This window comes from Balaenoptera ricei, chromosome 10, assembly GCF_028023285.1.
Source record: "Balaenoptera ricei isolate mBalRic1 chromosome 10, mBalRic1.hap2, whole genome shotgun sequence".
Taxonomy (NCBI): domain Eukaryota; kingdom Metazoa; phylum Chordata; class Mammalia; order Artiodactyla; family Balaenopteridae; genus Balaenoptera; species Balaenoptera ricei.
In genome coordinates, this window is record NC_082648.1 from 83,966,056 (window position 1) to 83,984,346 (window position 18,291).

Consider the following 18,291-nt stretch of genomic DNA (forward strand, 5'->3'; position numbering starts at 1 on the left):
TGAAAAGTTGGATGTCAAGAGCAAAGGATCTTCTTTAAATACAACGTTTATCCACACCACCTTAGAGGTTCAATTCTCTATTAACTTTGCATTTACATGAAGTATTAGATATTAGTAACAGAATTTGTCAAAGGACTAAAAAAAATTGCACTGAAGCCTTTTGGGGTTCTAGAATTTTTAGAATGTGTCATGTCTGCTGGTATAGACACAACCCGGGTGTTCATCATCACAGTGGTTAAAGCACAGGCTCTGAAGCTAGACAGCCTGGGTTCAAATCCTGGCTCTGCTTCTTACAATCTCTGTGGCCTTGGGTCAGCAACACAAAGTCTCCGAGCCTCAGTTTCCTCATTATAAAGTTGTATTAATCAGTGCTGGCTCTGACGATGATGACGATGAACCAACTACCAGATCTAAGCTTGGCAGGTGATATGCTACTATTCCAGGTAGTTTGTTTCTCTAGAAGATTTGAGACCATCCCAGTTTGTGTCTAAGCTGGAGTCCTGGAAACCTGTGGTTTTGTGGTACCTAATACCTGTGTAAAGTAATCTGGTCAACAAGTATTTATGGAATGCTTATTACAGGGAATTAAAAAATAAGGAAGAGTCAGGCCTCACCCCTATGTAGCAATCATACACTTTACTATAAGAGAAGTAAAATGAAATTTAATATACAATAAAATGACATATTTTTAATATATGTTAACTCATGAAGTATTTAAAAGTACTTAAGTATGGATATCATCTATAAATCCTCTCCAAAGAGCTCCAATGCTAACTAGGTTATAACACAGGCACCTTCTGTACAGTGTTTGCAATCCTAAGAACTATTGTTTCCATATCTGTGGAAAGGTATTAGTTTGGGGCTTACCAGCTGGAAAATAGAAATAGTTTTGTAAAACACAGCTAAATATTATGAGCTTTACTTTAAAATGCATTTATTCCCAGTTGCAGTTGAAAAAGCATAGTGTAGAAGGAAGCTAGAGTTATCTCAAAATAATAATAATTTCTAAAAACACCCCAATGTAGAGCTGCATACTTTGTAAACTACTGTGACAACTACTACTTTACCTGTGCCTCACAACAGTGATGTGAGGGGGCCTTAATCTCACTTGAGGAAGAGAAAACTAAGGCTCTGAGTAGCTAAGAGGCTTGTTCAAGATTACAGAGGTATCAGATATCAGAGACAGAATTTTTAACTCTGACCTCATTACTTCAAATCTGGTATTTTAAAAAAGCTCATCAAATCAAGTATGCAAAAATGAAACGAATACCCATGTAATATAACAATTGTCCATCAGATATTCTTGGAATTCGGACGTCAGAATGGGTTTATTCAGGTGCCCACCACTGCTATTTCTGTCTGCCCAGAGACCATGGCCACTTCTGCTCATGAAAGCCTGTCCACAGGAGGAGTTCCTTTGCCATCCCTCAGTTCCCGTGGTTCAGGTGGAGCTAAAACCATCTCCAGGCATGTGACCTATGCCTGGCTAATCGCATCTCTCTCTCTCTCACACACACACACACATGCACACACACACACCACGCACATACATGCTCCTCTCCTGTGTGATTAACTCAGGACACATAAAAGATCCAAACCAGCCTGATCTGAACCAATGGGACTCAATCCTGGGGCTCTTTGGGGAACTCTTGGTAAGATAAGCCCTCTCTCTCACAGGTTCAAGTTTAACAGGAATTGGACCTGAAACTCCCCTCATGTAGAGAAACACTGATTGGGAAAAGAGCCAACCCAGAGGACAGCAGAGCTAAGACATGAAGAGCCTGAGACCAAGATGTCATATGAGCACCTGAACCCAGGCTACCAGGACTTTGTAGCAAAAATGACCCAAATATGTGCCCTTTTCTGCTTAAGACATCTTGAGTTGGATTTTTGTTACTTGCATGCACTCAGAAGAGTCCCTACTGATTTATTACTTTAGTCATACACAAACGGAAGTAACTGAGACAGGACCGCACAATAAGCCCCATTTCCTCTAGACATTAAACACCTTCCCTTTATTTTCTTTAATACTGGAAAAAGAAAAGGAAGAAGGAGAAGGAGAATAAGAGAATTCTCCTACCCTTGAAAACATATCAAGGTCAGATTATAACAGCCAACACTGACCTGTGGACCCAAGAACTGGACTGAATCTAATAAGAAACATTCCAAAAATTTAACAAGTGGAAAAAGATAGCCTGGTGTGCCTCTTTGCAAACATGCTGCTCAATGTCAGCCAGCCTAAGGCGCCACTAAATATCACAAGGTCAATTCCACTAAAATAGGGTTTTTATATATTGTCCGATTTATTATTTATTCAGTTGAAAATAGGATCCTTTCTGTTCATGTTTTCTAAAAAAATCCATGGTCTGGTTTTAATTGGAAACATTCTCCTTGGTTAAGTACCAGCACATGATGCGTAGGTGGAGACATCACAGCTTCCCTAGCAAAGAGAGTGGAGGTGTTTAGGTCTGATGGCGTCGGTCAGAACAAACTCCTGGTCATCTAATGTGCCTCACTGATGGACTTGACAGAGAATGAAAGAATTGAGACATGTAAGATGAGTATCAAAATGTAAAAGCGACTCCATCTGAGTGATTCTCCTACTTCTTCCTATTATTTTTTTTTTTTTGACTGTGGTACAGGATAGACGGTAACACTTCAATGTTGCCCATAAGACGATAATCATATTGGAATTTCCAGCACCAAAGTTGTCATGGGGAGAGCATATATATATATATATATATATATATATATATATATATATATATATATATATATATATACTTAAAAAAAATTTTTTTTAGTAACTTTATTGGAGTATAGTTGCTTTACAATGTTGTGTTAGTTTCTGCTGTATAACAAAGTGAATCAGCTATATGTATACATATATCCCCATATCCCCTCCCTCTTGAGCCTCTCTCCCACCCTCCTTATCCCACCTTTCCAGGTGGTCATAAAGCACCGAGCTGATCTCCGCGTGCGATGCAGCTGCTTCCCACTAGCTATCTGTTTTACATTTGGTAGTGTATATGTGTCCATGCCACTCTCTCACTTCGGCCCAGCTTACCCTTCCCCCTCCCGTGTCCTCAAGTCCATTCTCTACGTCTGCATCTTTATTCCTGTCCTGCCCCTAGGTTCTTCAGAACCATTTTTTTTTAGATTCCATATATATGTGTTAGCATACAGTATTTATTTTTCTCTTTCTGACTTACTTCACTCTGTATGACAGACTCTAGGTCCATCCACCTCACTACAAATAACTCAATTGCATTTCTCTTTATGGCTGAGTAATATTCCATTGTATATATGTGCCACATCTTCTTTATCCATTCATCTGTCGATGGACACTTAGGTTGCTTCCATGTCCTGGCTATTGTAAATAGAGCTGAAATGAACATTGGGGTACATGACTCTTTCTGAATTATGGTTTTCTCAGGGTATATGCCCAGTAGTGGGATTGCCGGGTCGTATGGTAATTCTATTTTTAGTTCTTTAAGGAACCTCCATACTGTTCTCCATAGTGGCTGTATCAATTTACATTCTCACCAACAGTGCAAGAGGGTTCCCTTTTCTCCACACCCTCTCCAGCATTTATTGTTTCTAGATTTTTTGATGATGGCCATTCTGACCGGTGTGAGGTGACACCTCATTGTAGTTTTGATTTGCGTTTCTCTAATGATTAGTGATGTTGAGCATCCTTTCATGTGTTTGTTGGCAATCTGCATATCTTCTTTGGAGAAATGTGTATTTAGGTCTTCTGCCCATTTTTAGATCGGGTTGTTTGTTTTTTTGATATTGAGCTGCATGAGCTGCTTCTATATTTTGGAGATTAATCCTTTGTCCATTGCTTTGTTTGCAAATATTTTCTCCCATTCTGAGGGTTGTCTTTTCATCTTGTTTATGGTTTCCTTTGCTGTGCAAAAGCTTTTAAGTTTCACTAGGTCCCATTTGTTTATTTTTGTTTTTATTTCCATTTCTCTAGGAGGTGGGTCAAAAAGGATCTTGCTGTGATTTATGTCATGGAGTGTTCTGCCTATGCTTTCCTCTAAGAGTTTTATAGTACCCGGCCTTACATTTAGGTCTTTATTTCATCTTGAGTTTATTTTTGTGTAAGGTGTTAGGGAGTGTTCTAATTTCATTCTTTTACATGTAGCTGTCCAGTTTTCCCAGCACCACTTATTGAAGAGGCTGTCTTTTCTCCATTGTATATTCTTTCCTCCTTTATCAAAGATAAGGTGACCATAGGTGCGTGGGTTTATCTCTGGGCTTTCTATCCTGTTCCATTGATCTATATTTCTGTTTTCATGCCAGTACCATACTGTCTTGATTACTGTAGCTTTGTAGTATAGGGAGAGCATATATTTTGAGAAAAGGCAGTTAACCGTCCACATTAACAAACTAGGTATACAACACATCAGGTTTAAATTCCAAGTACGAAAGCACCGTTTTCCACTTTTGCTTGGCATGATGCCTTTGGGAATAGATGGTTGACGGTCCAGAGTTCCTGGCTTGAAACAGGGCACAGATATCATCAACATCCCAAGTTATCACTGAAGCTGGTGTGTTAGCTTGTCAACTCAACAAGCTGTCACATCAGAAGCTCCTGATGGAAGAGCTTACTGAGTTTATTCTTAACCTTCTTTTTTGGGTTATATATTATCTGTCTGTGCTTAAGTATTAGAAGCTGCTCTTTAGACCTTCATGGAAAAAATTTTTGAAGTCATGGACATGTTGAGCTTTTCTGAGCAGTGGTGAGGTGATGAAAATCTAAATTAAAAATTAGCCACTAACTCATGGACATTTGAAAAAAATCTAATGTAACTCAGTAATAAAACTTGTTTAGTGGGGGAAAAAATCACTTTGTAAAATGCTGTTCTTTTCAACACAGTTGTACCATTTTTTGAAGGCTGATTCTGTAAATTCCATAACATGAGAGCAGTGGGTAGAATTTCTAGGAACACCAGGCTTTCTTTCCCGAGAAAATACAGAAGAATAAATTACTCCCTTCTTTCTCAGAGGCTGGCTCAGTGTTTGCCTCATGGATTTTGGGGCTATCCATGCTTTCTAGTTAACAATTTTGTGTACTTTGTATTTCAAACAAGTTTTAAAGTTCATTTAAGTCAAAAACAATCCTTTCTTTCTCACTTAATGTTTTCCCTTACCATGTTACAATAATAAAGTGTTATTACTGTAAGATATCCTTTGCTACATACTTTTGTATGCTGAATTTGCAGAGAACTCTTCCATCTCGCCTCTGCTTTCCCTGGCTTTGTGATCATCTCACAGATCCCTTTTCCATCATGAGAGATGCTCCTTGGCAGCCTTCATATTTAAACGATTAAAATAATAAGGAGGAAAATTCCAATTCCATTCTCAATATACATTCTAAGCATGGAAATAATACTGGAACAAAAGGATCATCTTTATAGAATGCTACAACCATCTGAGCACTTACCTTTCTAATGTCTTTGGCATTAACTGGCCCTACAATGAATCAGGGACCTTTGAATTAGGGACTGATAGATGATATATCTGAATTGATAGTCATATCATCTATCTATCTATATATACATTGTGATTTACAGTTTAGAATATACTTAAACATAAATTATCTGACACACGCAAGCCTGCGAGGCAGTCTTTATACATGTTTTAAAGACAAGGAAACCGAAGTTCAGAGAAGTCGCATGACTTGGTACAGGTCACACAGCCTGAAAGAAACCAAATCAAAACTCCAACTGAAGACGCTGCTAAGGAAACAGCACCCACTAATTGGAGAAACCCTCACAGGCAAGAACTTCTCTGTATATGCAGTAAACCCCACAGCTACCTACAAAGCTTTTCACGAACATGGGAGGAGGGCAGAGTTCTACCAAATGTGCAGGAAGGGTTTCCACTAAGAGGATCAACAAATAAACACTGTAGAAACTCAGAAATGGATTAAAGACCTAAATACTTTAGGCCAGATACTATAAAACTCCTAGAGGAAAACATAGGCAGAACACTCTTTGACATAAATCACAGCAATATCTTTTTAGATCCATCTCCTAGAGGAATGGAAATAAAAATAAACAAATGAGACCTAATTAAACTTAAAAGCTTTTGCACAGCAAAGAAAACCATAAACAAAACGAAAAGACAACCTACAGAATGGGAGAAAATATTTACAAATGATGCAACCGACAAGGGATCAGTTTCCAAAATATACAAACAGCTCACATAGCCCCATATCAAAAAAAACAAACAATCCGATCAAAAAATGAGCAGAAGACCTAGATAGACATTTCTCCAAAGAAGACATACAGATGGCCAATGGGCACATGAAAAAATGTTCAACAGTGCTAATTATTAGAGAAATGCAAATCAAAACTACAATGAGGTATGACTTCACTCCGGTCAGAATGACCATCATCAAAAAGTCTACAAATAATCTTTTTTGATCTATCTCCTAGAGTAATGAAAATAAAAACAAAAATAAACAAATGAGGCCTAATTAAACTTAAAAGCTTTTGCACAGCAAAGGAAACCATAAACAAAACGAAAAGACAACCCTCAGAATGGGTGAAAATATTTGCAAACGAAGCAACCGACAAGGGATTATCTCCAAAATATACAAACAGTTCATGAAGCTTAATATCAAAAAAACAAATAACCCAATCAAAAAATGGACAAAAAAATTTAAATAGACATTTCTCCAAAGAAGACACACAGCCAAAAAGCACATGAAAAGATGCTTCAACATCACTAATTATTAGAGAAATGCAAATCAGAACTACAATGAGGTACCACCTCACATCAGTCAGAATGGCCATCATCAAAAAATCTACACACAATAAATGCTGGAGAGGGTGTGGAGAAAAGGGAACCCTCCTACACTGTTGGTGGGAATGGAAATTGGTAGAGCCACTATGGAGAACAGTATGGAGGTTCCTTAAAAAACTAAAAACAGAACTACCATATGACCCAGCAATCCCACTCCTAAGCATATATCTGGAGAAAACCATAATGCAAAAAGATACATGCACCCCTATGTTCACAGCAGCACTATTCACAATAGCCAAGACATGAATGCAACCTAAATGTCCATTGACAGATGAACGGATAAAGAAGATGTGGTTATATATATACAATGGAATATTACTCAGCCATAAAAAGGAATGAAATAATGCCATTTGCAGCAACATGGATGGACCTAGAGATTATCCTACTAAGTGAAATAAGCCAGACAGAGAAAGACAAATATCATATGATAGCACTTATATGTGGAATATAAACAAAAGAGATATCAATGAACTTATTTTCCAAACAGAAACAGACTCATAGTATACCTGAAACTAACATGATATTGTAAATCGACTATACTTCAATAAAATAAAATTTTTTAAATTAAGTATTTTTTTAAAAAAGGGTTCTATGGTGAGAACCATGAGCTGATTCAGTAAGTTTCCACTAAACTACTAGCAATTTTATCCTCATTCTGCCCACTGTTCCTATGAATGTATAATCTGTTAGAACATATGGGAAATTAGTATGTACTGAACTGTTACTAAGATATTCTATATCATTTTAAAATAGAAGTCGCCCACTGGGCATCAGGGGCCATAGAACAGGACATGGTCAGGCAGACAGCTTGAGTCCTGGCTCTGCCATGTAGCAGCTGCAAGGCAAAGCACTCACCCAGCTGGGTTCCTTGAGTATAGAAGGGGCTGCTGTGAGGTTTAAATAAGATACCGCATGTGGAATTTCAGACATGGATGGGGCCATGGCAGGGCTTCTATGTGGCCCAGTTTCCATTTCTCTTCCTCTAACAGTATCAAAAGAACGACCATTTGTAGAACTAATATAATATGTAAAGTGCTTTCAAATAAAGAAGTAATTGATCTAGTCATACTTATTAAGTAATACTGTTTGGATCAAGATATATTAGACTTTCAACTGAATCAACTTTCTAGTGATTTAGAAGCAATTTAGACAAAGTCTTTCTAGTGCCTGACATATTGCCCCAGGCAAGTTCTGATTTGGTTTCTTTCTGGCTGTGCTACCCGGACCAAGTCACATAATTTCTGTTTCCCAGTCTTTGAAATGTGGATAATGTCTGTTTCTAAGGTTTGTACGCATCAGGTAAGGTAATTGCCTCAGGCAATATGGATATTTCTAATTAGATGAGAGCATTCAAAACACAAGAACTTCCATAGTGTGGGTTTTCTCTTACTGTTTAGGAGTCTTTTTTATTTTGTGAAAATAGAAGTATTATTTCACTTTTCCATAAGTATTTGGTTATAAATAAATGGTTATAAGTTTCACTTTGGGAAACTCCTTTTCCTTTTTTCATAACTTTGGAGAATGTGGTCCCTAAACTTTATTAATTCCATTACTCTCATTTATTATTCATTTTAAGAATGTTTTGACTTCTCCTAAATATCACTCAAGAAAATTTCTAAATATTGCAATTAGGTCCTAAATACTGGAAATATTTTTCCTCCTTCTGTTATTATTTTTCATATTTTCACTTACTATCTCATCTCCACAGAACTTGGTCTTAAAAGCTGATCTGCCATGTGCTACACACACATAAATAGTTGTGTAGGATACTTTGTGCTAAAATGAGATGACAGATGTGACAGTACTTTGGAAATTTAAAAGCAAGCTCTATACGCATTAAGGTATTATCATACAAATGTGAATGCAACATTTATTTATTAGGGATATGGAAATAGGGGAGCCTTTTAGAACTTCTGAGCTGAGTCCAATTTAGAATTATAGGCTAGAAAGCTATGTTTTCAGCGTGATAGGCAATCCATTGTTTAGATGTGTTTACATCATTACATTTCATGGTTTCAAAAATCCTATTAGTACTGAACTTGATTTTGTTTCTCACATTTATTTAAGACAATTTGATGTCACAATATTGCTTACATCAGAATAAAAGCAAACAACAGCCGTACTATTTAAAATCCTCTGGATTCCAAGGCAAGTATTTTAAACATTGGTTCGAATTGAAAACAAGTAATCAAACACTGTGTTACCTTTTAAAAAAATATTTGCTAACGAACAAATTTAATAGGTGGAATGGACATTAACTTTATCTCAATTTAACTTTCAGCATTGGTTTTTCAAGTTAAAGCACTTCCACACATCTGCTAGGCAAAAGCTATGCTCCTATGAATTACTGCAGCCACCAAGAGCTTAAGGTTCCTGGCCTACGGCTAGAATTCCAAATCACTCTTCTGGGGGCTCAGGTAAACTTGAAGCACTAGAGGGGTTTCTGAGAATAAGGATTTGTCCAGGTGATTTTCTTTTAATTGTGTTTTCCTTTCTTTTAGTAAGTAAGTAAGAAAGCCTGAAGGTGGACTTCTGCCTTTTAGTGGGAAACAGACTGGTTAGGCATGCATTAACCAACCTCAAGTAAGCCCCTTGGGAGAAACCCCTTGGGAAGGAACCTCAGGGACTGAGCTCCTGGTTGGAAGGAGGTGTAACTAGCTGCTTGCTTACAGGAATTTTAATTGCTAAAATTGCTAATTCAAGTCCTTAGGAAGAAGACTTGAATTCAGCTTTACTGGCTAAGGGCATAACTTTGGGGAAGATGTGGTCTAGAGACAGTTTGATGGGTTCTAAAAAAAAAAAAAAAAGCAAACGGATTTCAAAAATTATAACAGCAAATGACCAGAAACAGAAGAATAAGAAAAAACATCAATTGGGTGGCTGAGTGGTGAAAAAGTCACATAAATAAAACTGTTCAACAACAAAATTACCGAGTATTTCATATTTTGACAGGTTAAAGTTTTGAAATGGGGCTATTTTTTTAGAAGGTACCCATTCATTTCTCCACGATTTTTGGCATTTCTAGACTGGGAAAGAGTCTCAAGACAAATAAAAAACTGCAATTAACACAGCCTAAAGAGCTGCAATCCCAGAATCCTTTTTTCTTATCGATTGGATTCCTGTAGTGCCATCTCCTATTTATTCTGCAGCAAAAGTGCTGTATTGAGCAGTGGGATTTTAGAAAGCTTCTAATAAGCTCCTGGCTGCTGATGGAGGCCTAGGTCTCCGTCAGTCATCCGATCATTGTGAGCAGTACACGGGAGGGAAATAAGCACATTCACACAGACCTTCCATAGCTCCCAACTCACCCACTGCTTACCTCACTTCTCTTTGTGCATTTTGGCCTTTCTCACCTGGCCAGATAAAAGTTCAGTCAATTTTCTCAAGGGCAAGACAATTCCAGAAAGGGATGCACTCTGATTGGAATGACAAGAAAAAGATCTAGGCTCTTCAGACGGTAATACTGCCCCTAGGTTGTGAATCTCACAAAGACCATAAGGGAGCAATTGCTAGATTACCTCTGAGTGTGCATACTCAGGCAAAAGAGTAATTAATTTCCTGTCTGAAAAAAACTGCACTCTGTGGAGAACGCGCATAAATTACATGAGCAGTTCAGACAGGTGACTCTGTTGCTGAATTTGGCACAGTCAATAACAGCTAATGCTTGTTAATGGATGATCCGCCCTTATCCAGGGAAGAAAAGGGTCCAGGAAAGACCCAGTTTGCATTAATACATAAACACTACATGGTTCAAGGTTAAAACAAACCATGTCTCTGAAATGCTGTCATTAGAGAAATTTAACCACATATGTGATCCACAGATACTAACAAATAGCAGGAAATGTATGAACATCTTGGGGAAAAAAGCTTTTAGATTCCTTATTTAAAAAAACATCAGTGAAAACAGTAATAAGGATTAAAAGACAGTACTTAACAAGAGAGAGAGGGAAAATTATTCTTTTCTTGTCTCTCCCACATTTTCCACCTCCCTTCAATAAAAGATTCTCCATAATCCCAACATTGCTATTCTCTGCACAAAGAACCCTGAGAACAATTCGATATTGAGCAAGTTGAAAGGAGACACAATATCTCAGACCCCTTCTCTCCAGAGCATATGCAGGCAGAATAGCCATGGCTTCCAGAACATTCTCTTCACATTTTTCTCTCGTGAGTGGCAGCACTGAATGTTTACCAAAGGCTTTAAAAAAACAGCATCTCACCAAACAGCTGAGAAAAATATTTAACAACCAAGGCAACGCAATTGCAGTCAAATTTTCACCTCAAGATTCTCATCTTAGGTGTGGGAGGCAGAGAAGCCTCTCAACGCTCAGTCTGAACCTAGAATGAGGATGAAAAGGGTTGATTCTGCCAACAGCTGTCAACAAATCCATAGCTGTGAGCCTCGGGGTGACACTGCAGAGCTAGCTGCCCATCTGAATGTGCTTTAGGAACAGCACCACTATTTGGTTACGGCTGACTTGAGTTCCTGAGCAGCAACCTGCGGACAGGTGAAACACGGACATCCATACCCAAAACATGGAAAGGTCTGAACAGGACAGACCTCTCTCTTCAGTTATTTGTGTCAGGCAGCGGCATCATTTTCAACCACTCAAGGTGACAGCATGAGATGGATGCAACTAGTCCCCACTGCACAATTCTAAACAAATGTGTAAACTTGGGAGAAAATGAACCACATTTCTCGGAGTTAATACTCCCCCACCCACCAACTTTTGCCCTGTCATCCGACCAATTTACAGTCTATAATCTAGACTTTTATGATTTATTTTTTCATTATGATTTGATTCTTACACAGTATTATTCCCTTTAGGGCAAAGACTTTCTGGGTGCAAAGAGATCAGACATAATTTCTTCAGTAAAGAAATGGATAACAAGGATCTGTGTATACATTCCATTCCCAGAAAGGTCCATTTCATTCTAGTTCAACTGAGCAGAGAAGGAAAGTCATGGCATAAAATGGTAAAATTCCAGTTACGTTGTGCACAATAGGCACCCATTGTAAGCAACTGTTCAAAGCTGGAATGCATTACTTGATATGGGTGAAAGACAAAAACATCACAGAGGCTTTGAACACCTTACCTGGGCCATCTGCCTCTCCAGTTTTGATCGGGGAATATCATCAAAGTAGTTTTCATTTCTTCTCCTCCTTGCATCGCCCTGCATGATAATGTGAGGAACGTCTAGGGAGCCACCAGTGGTGTAAGTGCTTTGGCTAAGTGATGGAGACAACTGAGGAGGAGTGTGATTACCACTGGGTTCCTGAATGGAAATACATCATGAAATAAATACCATGCTCTTGTGGCTGACCTCTGGTTTCAAAACTGTGAAACACTGACAAGACACACTGCGGGGGTGGGGAGTCATTTTTGAATCAACTGCCAAGGAATCGATGACATTCCACCATTTTATTAATGGCACAATCAATACCTCCCCACTAAGCATTTCAGGTTGAAGGTTTACAATATCAAGAATCAGGCTCTGTCTTCTTGAGCCAGCACCATGGATGATCCCAGGAGAGAGGCACACATATCTTGGGCACCCCTGACACTATCACTTGTGTTTACAAGGGAACGAACTGTGTCTCTACGTGGACAGAGGGGCCTCACCATGGTAGATGCCATGACAAGAAAGCTAAAGTGGGACCTCATGGGTGCTGATCCTTCATCAAAGAGTAGCCTGGCAATCCTTGCCAGGAAGAGGACACAGTATGGAAATGGCATGTCACACGCACAAACTGCAGAGCAATGCATGTAATGACAGAGGATGGGCTTCAATGGCAAAGAGAACTGGGGGAAACTGGTCAAGAAGTAAGATAAAGGGGGGAAGACAGCTGGGCTCTGATGTTTGCAAGTAAGTGGAGGATTGGATCGTGCCGATTCTCCAGGCTACTTCTCCCCAAGATGTTCTGGACCTCCTTTGATGGATTAAGGTCCTACACTTTTTCTTGGGAACCTCAGTCTTTGATTTGTCTGTTGTTTCCCTAGACCTCTTCCAGAGAGCCACAGGGAGAGGTTCAGCAGAGGAAGGAAAGACAGTAGGGTAAGTAGCAGGGAATTACTCCTCGAAAGGGTCATTTTAGGATGGTCACACTGATGGTGCCTGTATCTTTCTCCTCTTTTGTGCAGCGAAACGAAGGCAAAACAATAATCCCTTCCTAGCCTCATTTTCCCCCAATTTATTTGAGGCGCTTCTTACTGAGGGAGAACTAGGTCCTCTTCTATCTTCACTACTCCCCAAGCCCTCACTAGCCTCCAAATATCCCAGTGTATTCCAACTGCCCCAATCGTCAGTTTTCCTCATGGCCCTCCTGGAGCCAATTCTCTTGCATTTCCTGAAGGCTTTGTGTATTTTCTTCTCCTTTAAAACTGAATCAGCCTTAAAATCTTAACAGCTCCTCTCCTGCTCGATCCTCTGTGATGCTGACAGTAGTTACTGGTTGCTGAAGTCCACTGATAAGAGGCATTCGACTGCATTTCATCGCTGGCAGTGACGTCTAAGTACTACTTTTGTGTTCGTTTGTTATCACTACCCTTTCTGACACCTGCAGAAAAGGAATCAGAAGCAAGCAAGTGCAGGACTCAATAAAGAGAACAGAGTTGGAACTCTCCAACTGGTCATGGCGATCCTGCCTTTACGGTAAGTTTTTGAAACGTTTCTACAGGCCTCATGAACACCAGGGACCACTGGCTACTCCTCCCGCTGCCATTCTGCCTGGCAATCTTCTCTCTCTCTGTCTCCTTCCCTCTGCTCTTTCTTGCCTTCCTTCCTCTTCCACTTTATTTCTCTCTTCCTCCTAGTTTTTCTACCCCATAATTCTAAAAGACAGCTGAAATAGTTTACTAAATAAAGTTCTAGATTCTCTATTCTTAATTTTTGAAGTGGGTAAAGCTGAAAAATTTTCACTTCTTAAAAAACAGAAGACCCTAAGGTTAACTTTAAATTGACCTTTAATTTAACTCTGGTCCTCATCGATTTTCTACCTGTGGGTTTGAGGAGTTTGACAGAAAACTCATTTCTTCTCTTGGTGTAGAGGGGTGTGTGGTATGCGGTGTAGCGGAGAGGTTCTCTAAAGGTGGTGGTTTTTCAGATGTTAATTTAAATCTCAAAAATATATATTTAACCAACCGAGAAAAACAAATCTTGTCGTAGAAAACACTATCAAAGGCGAGATAGTTTTTTATACAGGGGAGGTAGGCTACATGGAAAACAGCCTGTACTTCCTGACCCATTGCTTCAATCATTTTTATTTTATTGCACAAAGTAATATTCGAGGATAAGAGTGGAGGACAAAACAAGCATGCTGGGTACCTACCCTGAGCGTGATGGACCGAGGGGGCTTCTGGGGTGGGTCGTCGTGCAGCCTGTCTCCTAGAGATGCCAGGATACGTTTCCTGTGGCCAATCAAATTGATTTTTAAAACCTGAAAAGACATATATTTGGGTTAAATATTTCACTTGAGAAAAATAATTTTTACGTGTCCTAAAAGATGAAGGAGCGGAAAGAGATTTGTGCAAAGTTACCTCTGCACCGGGAGAGATGTGGTGTGAAATCAGTGTGTCCCCTCGGATCCAGAGAGAGAGGAACGGAGCGGCAAGGCAGTGTGGGTAGGAAGAGAAAGCAGGGACAGTGCTGTCACTCAGGCTGCCCTAGGGTCTGACTCTCTACCGAGCAGCCACAGGACCCTTCCAAAGCAGAAGTCAAGCCTCGTCCCTCTAATAGCTTCCTATGGCTCAGAATAAAATCTGAGTCCTGAGCTGGCCTCAAGTTCCAACAAGGCTGCCTGCCCTCTCTCTTTCTCTGTGTCCCCTCCTCTCTCCCCTCCAGCCTTCTCTGTTCTTTGAACATTCCACACTCATCCTGGCCTTGGGGCCTCCACCCTTGTTTCTCCATCTGTCTGGAATGTTCCCCAGCAATTTTCAAATGACACCTTCTCATCCCTTTGGACGTTGCTTAAGTGTTGTCTGTCTTCTCACAAAGGCCCTTCCCATCTCCTCTTTAAAAGAACTGAGCCCTCACCCCGTCACACTCTACCCTGTGATCCTCTTCGTACCATCCTCTGAAATAACTTTATTTGCAGGTTTAGTGTTTGTGTAGCCCTCTCCCCCAGGTAAGCTTCCAGACAGCAGGTATATCTTTATCATTACTATTTCCCAAACGCCTAAACCAATGTTTGAAATAGTGGGGGCTCAATGAATATGAAAGAATGAATGTTCATACAGATGAAAGTAGCAAAGTAGGGTTAGAATCAAGTACTGCCTGACCAGAGTCTCCCCAGGGTGGGATTTTTGAGTCTGACAGGGCTGCAGAGGGCATAGTGTAGAAGAGATGACAAAGGAAACCAAGCCTTGCGGAGAGCCTCTGTTCTCAGCCCTTCCCAGAGCTTTACAAATGTTACTCTTTCCTTCATCCCAACATTCCTAACTGGAAGGTGTTCTTCTTGCTCTACAGAAGAGGAGACTGAGGTTCAGAGTGGTTAAGTAGCCCACCTAAGAGTCAGTATGCGGTGGCTCTGGGATGTGAATATGGTTTGCCTGACTCCAAAACTTGTTTTACGCCAAGGCAAACAGCAAAGTTTGGGCATATCTCCAAATATTACTGACTTTTTTAAAACAACAAATTATAAATCCATTCATAAGAAATATATTCACCTCTTTTCGGCACAAGTGTAGTACCAGGATAGAACAACCCTTGTTGGGTAACTAGTTCCCAAAGTAAATGACCCATTGTGAAAATGATTTTTTTTAAAAAATTTCTCTTTTCAAGTTTTAAGAGGTTGAAGCGGGCATTTCTTTGGCACTCATCCTGTGCTACCTTGAACTATTATTGGCCTATCTGTCAGTTAGCCTATTGGCTTTTCTGCCTAATCTGATTTCAATTTTAAACTAGCATGATGCTCTATGCCTTTTATTTTTTAATTAAAATTTTTTTAAATTTTTAATTTCTAATTTAATTTTTATTTTATATTGGAGTACAGCTGATTTACAATGTTGTGTTAGTTTCAGGTGTACAGCAAAGTGATTCAGTTATACATATATCCATTCTTTTTCAGATTCTTTTCCCATATAGGTTATTACAGAATACTGAGTAGAGTTCCCTGTGCTATACAGTAGGTCCCTGATGGTTATCTATTTTATATATAGTAGTGTGTATATGTTAATCCCAAACTCCTAATTTATCCCTAACCCCACCATGTTTCCCCTCTGATAACCATAAATTTGCTCTATTCCTTTTATACTCACTCTCTGACCCACGTCTGTCGAGGATGGGGATGGTAAATGTTAATCAGCGTGTGTCTACCTGCACCACATCCCTCTGATTTTATAAACCTTCATCTTCCCAGGCTGATAAATCCTCTCATCTTTGCAGGTTGTTTTCATAAAGCAGTCCTTTTAGTCCACTCTCTCTGTACCTTCTCCTCCTGTATTCCAACTGCTTCAGGTCTGCTGAACACATTACTCACAACATTCCAGGTGTAAGTGAACCATGGCCTTACCTTTGAGTGGGCTACTATTTCCTGCTTTTAATGCCCCTTTAAAAATGCCCTTTCTAAGCACTCCTGATTTTTGGCTGGCTTTTTAGCTGCAGTAGGAATAACTAGGCACAAAAATATACACTGACTGTAAAACCTCTTAATTTTGTTATAGCTGATAGTTGAAAGCCCTTTAATCTTGGAAGGATGGTTTGAATGACTTCTCCCTACATTCCTTATCTTACAGTTGTCCATGCAGAAGCCCATCTGCCATCCTTCTGCCCACTCATGTAACCCTGTGTTATCTTTCTATATTCATATTAGCCAGCTTGGCATTTCACTACCCAGAGGAGCTTAGTAGTTTTTGCAAATCTGGAATTTCACCATATACTCCTTTTTTCAGGTTATTTACAAATATGCTAAGTAAGTGTGGTCCCTGGGCTGATTACTTGCAGGCAATACTGTTCATACAATCCAGAGAAATACCCTTATATTCTTTCATTGTTTCTTTTTTTTAAGCATCAAGATCAAAGAATTCCTCCATTTCAGAAAAATACAACATTAACCTTTTCAAGTGTATTCGCAAGTCTAAAAACCACTACATTTTCTTATTCCCTTTTATTCTTATTCTCAATTACTTTGCCAAAGCTTCTATTAGATATAAATTGCTCCCAAAAAATCCCCACTGCCTTTCTCTCAGTAGGGAATTGAACCTGATGCTGATGGTGCTTTGGGCCTTGGGCCCCTAAAACCTGCTAAGAAATGTTTGGTTTTTTAAAAAGATATATATTTTTAAGATTTATTGTTTATTTATTTATTTATTATTTATTTTTGGCCCCGTCAGGTCTTAGTTGCGGCACGTAGGATCTTCGTTGAGGCATGCAGAATCTTTCGTTGCAGCGCGCAGGCTTCTCTCTAGTTGTGGTGTGTGGGTTTTCTCTTTTCTAGTTGTGGCGCGTGGGCTCCAGGGTGTGTGGGCTCTGTAGTTGTGGTGCATGGGTTGCAGAGCGCGTGGGCCCTGTAGTTTGAGGCATGCAGGCTCTCTAGTTGAGGCGCGCAAGCTCAGTAGCTGTGGCACGCGGGCTTAGTTGCCCTGTGGCATGTGGGAACCTAGTTCCCCGACCAGGGATCGAACCCATGTCCCCTGCATTGTAAGAGGGATTCTTTACCACTGGACCACCAGGGAAGTCCCAAGATATGTTTTTATAGCAATAAAGACACTCAAAATTATTTTGACAAACAACTGACACTAAATAACAAATAACTGTGATAAAATTGAGTTGGTGTAACTTCCATTGCTGCTTTTGGTTTACTCTCTGACAACTCAATTTTGGGCAAGTTACCTGACTCCTCTGATCCCAGTTTTCTTGCCTATAAAATGAGGAAGTTAATGCCAATCTCAAATGTTGTTGGAAAGATGAAGAGTGAAACGGTGAGAATAATCAGCACAGTGCCAGCACACAGAAGACACAATCTCACGGTGTGCTCATTCCAGCTAATGGTCTCTAAGGATGCAAGGAAATCTGACCTGGAAAAACAGGGACTTGGTCATTTTCATGAAGTTAATGATGGCAAACAAATATGCTGGTGCCTTGCATCATGAGATGTGGTTAACCTTGGAAAAACCCTCATTGAAGCGACGTGTACTGGTAGTAATGGGTCTGGTTTCTAGCTATTACTTTAATATCAGACCTAATCTAAAAGAATGCATCCTATTCTCCCATCCCACCATTCAATCTCCAATAGGAGGTAAGCTGAGGCCCTCCTCCACACTAAGCTCCATTGCTGCCTCCTCCACACAACTAGCCTGAAGAGGGAAACAGACAGATGGGTGGACAGAATGAACAAATTAACACAGAGTGATGGTTCATGTCAAGAACGCCTGGGTAACTCTCCTTCTATATTAGAAATGATCTCTTTTTTTTTTTTTAATTTATATTTTGGCTGTGTTGGGTTTTCGTTGCTGCGCGCGGGCTTTCTCT

The 18,291-nt window shown here is 39.7% G+C and overlaps 1 protein-coding gene across 7 annotated transcripts in view; it reads right to left on the reverse strand.

The window, feature by feature from the left end:
• ANKS1B (ankyrin repeat and sterile alpha motif domain containing 1B) overlaps positions 1 to 18,291 on the reverse strand; it is a 1,156,005-nt gene that overhangs the window by 71,081 nt on the left and 1,066,633 nt on the right. For 5 of the 7 annotated variants that reach the window (XM_059936736.1, XM_059936735.1, XM_059936734.1 and 2 more), the window contains exons 18-19: positions 14,153 to 14,260; positions 11,920 to 12,099 (exon numbers count right to left, since the gene is read on the reverse strand). In XM_059936736.1, coding sequence (XP_059792719.1) covers positions 11,920 to 12,099; positions 14,153 to 14,260 — 288 coding nt within the window. Of the gene's footprint in view, positions 1 to 10,141; positions 10,171 to 11,919; positions 12,100 to 14,152; positions 14,261 to 16,079; positions 16,113 to 18,291 lie in introns of those variants that run through there. The other 2 variants (XM_059936737.1, XM_059936738.1) reach the window with 2 other exon arrangements.